The sequence below is a fragment of the Camelina sativa genome, chromosome 7, assembly GCF_000633955.1.
Source record: "Camelina sativa cultivar DH55 chromosome 7, Cs, whole genome shotgun sequence".
Taxonomy (NCBI): Eukaryota; Viridiplantae; Streptophyta; class Magnoliopsida; order Brassicales; family Brassicaceae; genus Camelina; species Camelina sativa.
In genome coordinates, this window is record NC_025691.1 from 7,003,159 (window position 1) to 7,014,125 (window position 10,967).

The window sequence follows — 10,967 nt, forward strand, 5'->3', positions numbered from 1 at the left end:
TTCAAACCACTTTTTAATTTTTTTTTTTATTTTCCAGTCAACACTAATAATCGTTTCTTATTTTATGACTCTTTCTTTGAGATTTGAGAACCAATTTTGGTATAGTATTTCAAAGTCTTTTAAGACCTCTTCAAACCGACTTTTTTCTCCTCTGTATATATATTATATATATATATATAGCAGACGAAGAGAAGTTAGAGAATCACATAACACCTCTATTTATGAATAATGATGAACCCAACAAAAACTAATAACACCTTTCTCAGTTACTTTGTCTTGTTCGTTTGCGTTTTTTTATCGATGGGGGTTGGTTTAGGACGAAGCCAAACAAGTGAAATCAAAGTAGGAGTAGTTCTTGATCTCAATACAAAATTTTCCAAGATCTGCCTCACTTCTATGAACATGTCGTTGTCGGATTTCTACAAAAAACATCCTAATTACCGAACAAGACTTGCGCTTCACGTCAGAGATTCCATGAAAGATACAGTTCAGGCTTCAGCTGCAGGTTTGTTAATTAAATTTATTAATTAATAGTTTCAGTCGAATGAAGTATATTAGGCAATGTTTTTAGCTGGTCAATGAAGTATATTAGAGTTACATTTACAACCAGACACGATTTAGCTGGCCAATGTTTTAAATTAATCTGAACAATATTTTATATCATTATTAAACTTAAAAGTGTCTTCTTTTGTGCTACTCTCTGTTTTTCTTTACTTGTCGTTCTAGAACTTTACACATTAAGAAATTATATCAATGTTCTATTATACCCTTGTTTAACTATTAAAATTCTAAAAAATTTAATTTTTTAATTATTTAATATGAGGCAAATGAGATAATTTTCTACTAAAAGTAACATTGGAAAACCAGAACGATAACTAAACTAAAATAAAAAATTAAGCCTAAAATAATAAATATTTTAAAACGGAGGGAGTATTTACTAAAAGTCTTTGGTGACAGTTTATCTTTTATATTACTAATAAAAATCCAAATGACTTCATTATATTTTTTTATATTCTTACAAAGTCTTGGTGACAGTGGTACGTCGCAGAAATCCCTATTACTATTATTAGTCTCGTTAAAATATTTAATTCATTAGTTCAAATATAATTGACGAATAGTATAAAACTATTGGTGGTCACATGCCTTATCGCCTTTTAGTACCTTTCAAATGAATTAATTTAACTCTTATGTAAATCAGTGTTATATCTCAATAATTATCATTAAGTCTTAAAGTAGTTATATAAACTTTCTTCTTTTGTTTGTATTTTCTTGTCGTGCAAGCAGCTTTGGACCTAATCCAGAACGAGCAAGTGAGTGCCATCATCGGACCAAGAAACTCTATGCAAGCACAGTTTATGATCAGACTCGCCAACAAAACTCGTGTACCGACCATCACATTCTCTGCATCAAGCCCTCTTTTAACATCCATCAAAAGCCCTTACTTCCTTAGAGCAACTGTAGATGACTCATTCCAGGTCAAAGCCATTGCAGCCATTGTTGAATCCTTTGGATGGAGAAGAGTTGTCGCTATTTATATGGACAACGAATTAGGAGAAGGAATCATGCCTTACTTGTCTGACGCTTTACAAGACGTGCAAGTCGACAAAAGTGTGATCTCCCCGGAGGCTAACGATGACCAGATTCTGAAGGAACTTTATAAGCTAATGACGAAGCAAACTAGGGTTTTCGTTGTCCACATGGACTCACGTCTTGCTTTACGGATTTTTCAGAAAGCTAGAGAGATCGGGATGATGGCAGAAGGGTACGTATGGTTAATGACCAACGGAATGACGCATAGGATGAGACACATCGACCATGGTCGTAGCTTAAATACTATAGAGGGCGTTTTAGGTGTGAGGAGCTATGTTCCAAAATCAAAAAAGCTTGAAGATTTCCGTTTGAGATGGAAAAAAAGGTTCGAGAAGGAGAATCCATCGATGAGGGATGATGTAAACGTTTTTGCATTATGGGCGTATGATTCAATCACTGCATTGGCCATGGCCGTGGAGAATACAACCTTATAGGGCTTACAATACGATAATGTGAACACCTCGACAAGTAATATGACAGATTTGGGGAGCGTAAGGGTCTCTCACTACGGTCCAAGTCTTCAAAAGGCTCTATCGGAAGTAAGTTTCAAGGGTTTAGCAGGAGAGTTTAATCTCACAGACGGGCAGCTCCAGTCACCAAAGTTTGAGATCATCAATTTTGTCGGAAATAAAAGAGAGGATAATCGGAATTTGGACACCGAGCAATGAACTTTTCAATGCCAATTCAAGCAAAACAACTTTGTTGGGGCCGGTGATATGGCCAGGTAACTCGATGGTTGTTCCTAAAGGATGGGAGATTCCAACTAACGAGAAGAAGCTTAAAGTGGGCGTTCCAGTAAAGAAAGGCTTCTTTAATTTTGTGGAGGTAACCAGAGATCCTATCACTAACATAACAACCGCAAAGGGTTACGCCATAGACATCTTTGAAGCTGCGCTTAAGAAGTTGCCATATTCAGTTATTCCACAATACTACCGTTGCGAGTCTCCAGATGATGACTACAATGACATGGTCGACCAAGTCTATGACGGGGTTAGTTCTTTTTTCTTTCTTCCTCGATTCTTACTTTAACAAAAATCTAATAGTTCATGCAATTGCATGTTAGTAATGAATAGGCCCATGTTCCTGGTATAATAGAATATGCTTTTTTAAAAAAATGAAATCTCTAACATATTATGAAATGAAACAGACTTTGGATGCCCTTGTTGGAGATGTAACCATCACCGCGCATAGGTCCATGCATGTTGACTTCACGTTACCATACACAGAGTCTGGAGTGTCTATGATGGTGCCGGTGAGAGACAATGAAAATAAGAACACATGGGTGTTCCTCCAACCTTGGAACTTGGACTTATGGGTCACCACTGGTTGTTTCTTTGTCCTCATTGGTTTTGTTGTGTGGCTTTTCGAACATAGAGTCAACACGGACTTCCGTGGACCGCCTCACCACCAGATTGGCACTAGCTTTTGGTTCTCCTTTTCTACCATGGTTTTTGCCCATCGTAAGTTCTAACACCAATAATGATTAATGTTAAAAAAAAATCTTGGTTTCCATTTCAAAACCAGTTTACTGTAGAAATTAGGCTATTTTACGTTGTTTATACATTAATTATCAACTTATTTATTTATCAAAAATATATATCAAGTCATAATTTTGTTAACAAAAATCAAGATTCTAATGATGAAGTCATTTGTGCGTGTGAATATAGGTGAGAAGGTAGTGAGCAACTTAGCAAGGTTTGTGGTGGTTGTGTGGTGCTTTGTGGTGCTTGTTCTAACTCAGAGCTACACAGCAAACCTAACCTCTTTCTTGACAGTACAACGTTTTCAACCAGCGGTCACAAGTATGAACGATCTTATAAAAAATGGGGACTATGTAGGGTACCAACATGGGGCTTTCGTTAAAGACCTTCTTATATAAAGGAAGGATTCCATGCATCTCGGCTTGTGGCTTTTGGTTCTTCGGAAGACTGCAACGTGTTATTGTCCAACCGCAGTATTGCAGTAGTTTTCGACGAAGTGCCCTACCTGAAGGCTATCCTTTCTCAAAACTGCACCAAATATGCAATGGTTGAACCTACATTTAAGACTGCTGGTTTTGGCTTTGTAAGTTTGTTATTTTTTTTTTCAATTTACTTTTAACAACAACAAAATTAGGAAAAGAAAAACACATACAATGCGACTATTCTGATGTTTTCATTGCTTGTTTCCATGATCAATGTGTAGGCGTTCCCCAAGAATTCGCCTTTGACAGGAGATGTCTCAAGGGCTATCTTAGATGTGACTCAAGGAGATGAAATGCTACACATCGAAAAAAATGGTCTATGAAACAGAATGATTGTATTGATCGAAAGACCGATCTTTCGTCCAATATTCTCGGCCTCAGTAGCTTCTGGGGTCTGTTTCTAATAGCAGGCATTGCTTCATTCTTGGCAATACTAACCTTTATGGGCCTTTTCTTGTACGAAAATAGGCACACCCTATTTGATGATTCTGAAGCATCGATTTGGAGAAAGCTAACGTCTTTATTCAGAATCTTCAATGAGAAAGACGAAAAGTCGCACACTTTCAGGAAAAGTGCCGTTCATAATGTGAGTTCACCTATGACACAGTACACTCCGAGCCCATCAGCTATGCAAATCGCACCATGGCCACAAAGCTCATCACAAAATAGGGAGTTTGAGCTAAGAAGAATGTCTTTTAGCCCGAACGAAGAAAGCTTTATTACACAAACAATACATCATGAAGATGAAGCATCTATTGTTGAATGTAGAGTTGAACAATAGATAGAAATTTATAACTCTTCTTGCATAACAAGTTATAGATAATTTAGGTTGGTTGCATATTCTTCCATGAAAGTTATTATTCTTTTATATATAATAAATTAGACGCTAAACTCCCCTAATTTTTTTTTATCTTTTAAATTGACCACTCGTGGGATTGAATGATCATCAGAGTAATGTATGTTCAGTCTCATAGCAACGCTGGAAACTTCCTATATACATAGTGGCGAGTGATTGATTTTAAGGCATGTTTCTTATAGCCAAATAACGAGAATTTCTTTTTAAAGTAAAGGTCTTCGCATTCCTAATCTGCCCATCCATTCCCAACCATCGTCTCGAAAAAGGGATCTGTTCGTTCAAAATCCACCCGCCATGCATTAGTTGTTCACGGCTTCACGTGTATATCAGTCCGTCACGTGCTCTTGTTTGGTGCCTCGTGTTTTTTATTGGTTTTAACGGTTGTTCCTTTATACTCGCCATGAGCCATCTCCATTTTTTTCGTTTCTAAGAAGACTCGGGTTAGGCCAAAGGTTAGTTCAACCTAAATTGAACTAAAGTTCGGGTTAAAGTCAAGATCAGTATAATATGGTTAGTCGTAAATTCGTAATTATATGAGACAACAGGAAAGAGATAACTTCAGAATAATAAAAAAGAAAACGATAATTTATATTTTAAAAAATCGAAAATATGTGTAGAAAACATAAGAAAGCCATACGTAAAATTACAAATATATAGCAGCAATTCAATGTATAATATATTTAAAAAAAAATCTGAAGCTTCAAGAACGGAGTTTTCCATAACGGAAATTAATGTCAAGATATTAAGAATGGGTCAACCGGATTGACTCAAACCTTTTGAAGTCTTTTGATAGAATCTACGTTTAATAAATCATCATGAATCCCAACAAAACAAAGGTCAGTTTAATTTCGGACAGCAAGTAAAGGAAACAAAAAAAGAATTATAAACCAATGGAGGGACATAGACTTCATTTTGACCTTATACTAGTATATAATTAACCTCCATATATTTATTTTAGTTTTATATAGTAAGTTATGGAAATTTTGTCGCTATGTTTTGCAAAGAAAATTCATCTGCAAAGACTCATATCTACACTTATAAACCACTTATTCTATTCATAGTCAACACTGTTTGAATGTTTGATTATTATTTTATGTCACTTTCTCTGAGAAACCAATTTTGGGTATAGCATTTCGACGTCTTTCATAGATTTTAAGACCCTTTCAAACCGATCCTTCCTCTGTATATATATATGTAGTAAAAAGGGGAGTTAAAGTATCACATAAAGTGTCGGTCTCCTCAATCTTTGGATGATACTGATGATGAACCGTAGAAAAACAAATAACACCTTTCTAAGTTTCATTTTCCTGCTTGTTTGGATTTTTTTGTCGATGAATGTTGGTTTAGGACAAAACCAAACAAGTGAAATCAAAGTAGGGGTAGTTCTTGATCTCAATACAACATTTTCCAAGATCTGCCTCACTTCTATAAACATGTCGTTGTCGGAGTTCTACAAGGATCATCCTAGTTACCGCACAAGAATTACGCTTCATGTTCGAGATTCCGTGGAAGATACGGTTCAGGCTTCAGCTGCAGGTTCGTTGCTTCTCTATGTTTTGCTTTATAAATGAAAGAAATCATTTAGATTTATTAATCATTATTAGTTGCAGTTGAATTAAACATCAAACATTTTACGTAGGATGTTAGGGCTACGGCCAGACATGATTCGCTGAATCTGATAAAAATGTCTTCTTTATCTGGTCGAAGACTTAAGAACAATCTCTTACACACAGTTCATAGTCCTCGTTTCTAGAAAGTCGTGGTGAAGTTTGTATGGTTGCAAAAATATATATTACTATTAGCTTCGTTAATTTTATTTAACTCATGAGTCTAATATATTAGTAGATGAATGGTCAAACATTGGTGACATGTCATATAATACCTCTACAATCAATATTTTAAGTTTTAACTTTTATATAGATTAATGTTCTCGTTATTTATTGGGAAGATATCCGTAATCTATGAGTTTCATTCAATTATCGTCAAGTTTTACAAGTGCTATTAACATTTCTTCTTTTATTTGTGTTTTTTTGTGGTGCAAGCAGCCTTGGACCTAATCAAGAACGAGCAAGTGAGCGCCATCATCGGACCAAAAAACTCTATGCAAGCAGAGTTTATGATTAGACTGGCCAACAAAACTCAAGTACCGACCATCACATTCTCAGCAACAAGCCCTCTTTTGACATCCATCAAAAGCCCTTACTTTGTCCGAGCCACTCTCGACGACTCATCCCAGCTCAAAGCCATTTCCGCCATTGTCAAATCCTTTGGCTGGAGAAGCGTCACCGCCATTTATGAGGACAACGAGTTAGGTAAAGGACTCATGCCTTTCTTGTCTGACGCTTTACAAAACGTGGAAGTCAACAAAAATGCCATTGCTCCGGAGGCTAACGATAGTCAGATTCAAAATGAACTTCGTAAGCTCATGGGGAGGCAAACGAGAGTATTCGTTGTCCACATGGAATCAAGTCTGGCTTTACGAGTTTTTCAAAAAGCTAGAGAGATGGGGATGATGGAGGAAGGGTATGTATGGTTAATAACCAATGAAATGACACATATGATGAGACATATCAACCATGGTCATAGCTTAAATACTATAGAGGGAGTGTTAGGTGTGAGGAGCCATGTCCCCAAATCGAAAGAGCTTGAAGATTTCCAATTGAGATGGAAAAGATCGTTCGAGAAGGAGAAAACATCCACGAGGGATCAACTACACATATTTGCATTATGGGCGTATGATTCAATTACTGCATTGGCCTTGGCCGTGGAGAAAACCAATTTTGATAGCTTACAGTATGATAATGGAAGCGCCTCGTCAAAGAACATGACAGATTTGGGGAACGTAGGGGTCTCTCCCTACGGTCCAAGTCTTCAAAAGGCTCTCCGGGAAGTAAGTTTCAAAGGTTTAGCAGGAGACTTTAATCTTACAGACGGGCAGCTCGAGTCACCAAAGTTTGAGATCATCAATTTTGTTGGAAATAAAGAGAGGATAATTGGATTTGTGAATGCAAATTCAGACAAAAAAAAGTTGGGACCGGTGATATGGCCAGGGAAGTCAAAAACCGATCCGAAAGGATGGGAGATTCCAAGGAAGAAACTTACAGTGGGCGTTCCAATGAAGAAAGGCTTCTTTGATTTTGTGGAGGTAATCAAAGATCCTACCACGAACATAACAACCGCAAAGGGTTATGCCATAGACATCTTTGAAGCTGCTCTTAAGAAGTTGTCATATTCAATCATTCTTGAATACGTCAGTTTAGAATCTCCAATTGACTATAACAATTTGGTCTGCCAAGTATATCACAAGGTTAGTTCTCTTTTTTTCTTCCCATATTTCTACTTTACAAACAAATTCTATACATTCACAAAATTACAAGCAATGAGTTGGCTAAACCTTATTTTATCAATAATTTGAGCAGACATGGGATGCAGTTGTTGGAGATGTAACCATCACAGCGAACAGGTCTTTGTATGTTGACTTCACATTACCGTTCACAGAGTCTGGAGTATCTATGATGGTGCCGGTGAGAGATAATGAGAATAAGAACACATGGGTGTTCCTTGAACCTTGGAGCTTAGGCTTATGGGTCACCACTGGTTGTTTTCTCGTCCTCATTGGTTTTGTTGTGTGGTTGTTCGAACATAGAATCAACACAGACTTCCGTGGACCGCCTCACCACCAGATTGGCACAAGTTTTTGGTTCTCCTTCTCCACCATGGTTTTCGCCAACAGTAAGTTCTTACACGAGTCATGAACTTAATAATGATATAATATTAAAGTTTATCTCAAAACCAATTTATTTTCATTGTGATATTGTTTAAGGGGAAAAAAAACAAGATTCTAATGATAAAATGAACTTGTGCGTGTGTATATATAGGTGAGAAGGTAGTAAGCAATTTAGCAAGGTTTGTGATGGTTGTGTGGTGCTTTGTGATGCTTGTTCTCACTCAGAGCTACACAGCTAATCTCACTTCTTTCTTGACGGCACAACGTTTCCATCCAGCGGCCATAACTGTGAACGATCTCATCAAAAATCAGGATTATGTAGGGTACCAAGGCGGTACTTTTGTTAAAGATATTCTATTAGATTTGGGATTTCATATAAATAAGCTTAAACCTTTTTATTCTGCCAAAGAAGCCGATGAACTTTTATCCAAGGGGATATCAAATGGTATAGCAGCAGCTTTCGACGAAGTGGCTTACCTTAATGCTATTCTTTCTCAGTCGTGCTCCAAATATGCCATGGTTGAACCTACATTTAAGACTGCTGGTTTTGGCTTTGTAAGTGACATTTACAATTTACTTTACAAAATAGGGAAAACAAAATACACATTTATTCAGGTGTTTTAACTTGTTTCCATGATTAATGTGTAGGCCTTCCCCAAGAATTCACCTTTGACAGGAGATATCTCAACGGCTATCTTAAATGTGATTCAAGGAGATGAAATGCAAGAAATCGAAAACAAATGGTTCCGGAAGAAGAATGATTGTCTTGATCCAAATACCGCTCTTACATCCAACCGTCTCAGCCTCCGTAACGTATGGGGTCTGTTTCTAATAGCAGGCACTGCTTCATTCTTGGCATTACTCATCTTCGTTTTCCTTTACTTGAACGAACATAGGCACACACTATGTAATGATTCCGAAAGTTCCTTGTGGAGAAAGCTAAAGGTTTTGTTCAGAACCTTCGATGAGAAAGACTTAAAGTCCCATACTTTCAAGAACTCTGATGTTCATAATGTGAGTTCACCGATGACTGATCACTACATTCAGAGCCCTTCAACTGTGCAAATCACACCACGGCCACCAAGTCTTTCACTAAATATGGAGTTTGAGCTTAGAAGAATTTTCTTGTACCCCGAGCGAAGAACGCTTCACAATGCAACCGATGTATCATGAAGATGGAGAATCTGATATTAAATGTGGCGCTAAACAATTAAGAGATATTCCAGAAAACTCGACAAGTTATATATAGCTCAAAATTTCATCTATTTATCAAAAGAAAAAGAAAGAAAAAATTATAGATTCTTAAGTGAAAGTTAATATATTATCTGCTTATCCTAAAGCTAGTAGCTCAAGCCACAATGTTTCATCTATGGTACTACCTCACCAAACCATTTCAAGCTGATTCAAAAAGAGATTCGGAATTCAATCTCTCCTCGAAGACGAAGGAAACATGTTGGCAACTTAATGCAACTTTTAATTAGATTATATGACTTCACTGTTAATGGTTTCATAAATATCTTTCGCTTTGTTTTTTATTCTTTTGTTTTGGCAAGGTCTCAAACACCTTTGGTTTTATCTCGTGTTATTTCTAAACTTTCAGTTTTCCGATGAGTGAATATATTATACTACCCTGTTCCATTTTGTTAGATGTCTAAAAACATATTTGTTTCAGTTTCTATGATTTTCTCAATTTACTATGCACAATTTATAATTATTTGAAATTATNAAAGAAGAAGAAGAAGAAAAGGGTTTTAACTTTGCTAGATTTTTTCTTGCTGACAAGAGAACTCAACCATACAACATTTTCAGTGGATCCCAATTATCTCAAAAGAAAAAAAATTGATGAACTAAGGTCTTTGTTTTTCTGTGGTCACTAAAGTGTAGTGTGGGGTTAGCCAAAGGGCNGAAGCACTTCACCAGTATACTTAAGCCCGCACCCAAAAGAACAAAACTGACTATAACAAATTATGCATCGCCGACCAAAAAAATGAGTATGAGAAATAATAGTAAGAACGTTTATTTTTTCATGAAAATATATATACCTAGGACTTACAAAAAAAATAAAACGAAGGGAAGTATCTTAAGGAGGAGGAAAAGTTGAAGTGTGAGTAGCTGAGGAGTTTCAGCGAAGCGGTTACTGAATCTTGCAGTGATCTCTGGTTCTCGTCTCTGCGTACGTGGATTCCTCAGGATGTCACGGGCTACGTTATTTTCTTTCAAACCTCTTCAAATGCTATATTTGTATTATCTTTATCCAACTTATCCACTACGCAGCCCTTTCACTACGACGAACGACCATATATATACATCAGTTATATATATAAGTGTTATTATTTTACTGAGATAATAAGCTAAGGTTTAGCTCACGTATGTAATTTCCTAACGTAAGTATTAAGTTTTCAATAATAGTAAGAGAAAGGTTTTATGTGACCAGAGTAAAAACCTTATATATTTATAACTTAGATTTTTTTTTTTTTATGTTCACTATAAACTAGATGCCGACCTAGAAAAATAAACTTGTTATGATAAAATAAATTAACTTACTATCAATAATTGTTTTGATCCATTTTACTTGATGGAAAACGAAACTTATATTATCATGTTCTTAAATTATGATGTTTTCAATTGTTGTTTAGTGAAAAGATTCTTTGTATTATCTTCTACTGTCACTGTGTATACAAAAATACATAAAAATAATTAACTATCACATCGTACAGAGAAAAAGATTCATCCTCATAAAACAAAAACAAAAATGGAAAAAATCAAACGTAGTATTTGTTTATCTAATGGAAGCATTAATAATTTCTACAAGAAAAACCAAAAAAAACAAA

At 36.0% G+C, this 10,967-nt stretch overlaps 2 protein-coding genes across 2 annotated transcripts; both read left to right on the forward strand.

Moving 5' to 3' along the window:
- Nucleotides 229-4,405, forward strand: LOC104700601 (glutamate receptor 2.8-like). Its single transcript, XM_019227297.1, is given in 8 exon segments — nt 229-505; nt 1,285-2,219; nt 2,221-2,580; nt 2,738-3,050; nt 3,258-3,463; nt 3,466-3,654; nt 3,775-3,859; nt 3,862-4,405. Coding segments are annotated over 8 exon segments (2,838 nt in total). The 3' UTR covers nt 4,335-4,405.
- On the forward strand, nt 5,645-9,320 carry LOC104700602 (glutamate receptor 2.9-like). Its single transcript, XM_019227253.1, has 5 exons — nt 5,645-5,945; nt 6,455-7,716; nt 7,829-8,141; nt 8,288-8,691; nt 8,785-9,320. The coding sequence occupies exons 1-5, from the start codon at nt 5,660-5,662 to the stop codon at nt 9,307-9,309; spliced, it is 2,790 nt and encodes a 929-aa protein (XP_019082798.1). The 5' UTR covers nt 5,645-5,659; the 3' UTR covers nt 9,310-9,320.

What these genes read in the sequence shown, in the direction of transcription:
- LOC104700602 (XM_019227253.1), top strand. Translation starts at nt 5,660, where the DNA reads ATGATACTGATGATGAACCGTAGAAAAACAAATAACACCTTTCTAAGT. An exon ending in CACCATGGTTTTCGCCAACA is followed by an intron (nt 8,142 to 8,287) that starts GTAAGTTCTTAC and finishes GTGTATATATAG; the next exon opens with GTGAGAAGGTAGTAAGCAAT. An exon ending in AGACTGCTGGTTTTGGCTTT is followed by an intron (nt 8,692 to 8,784) that starts GTAAGTGACATT and finishes ATTAATGTGTAG; the next exon opens with GCCTTCCCCAAGAATTCACC.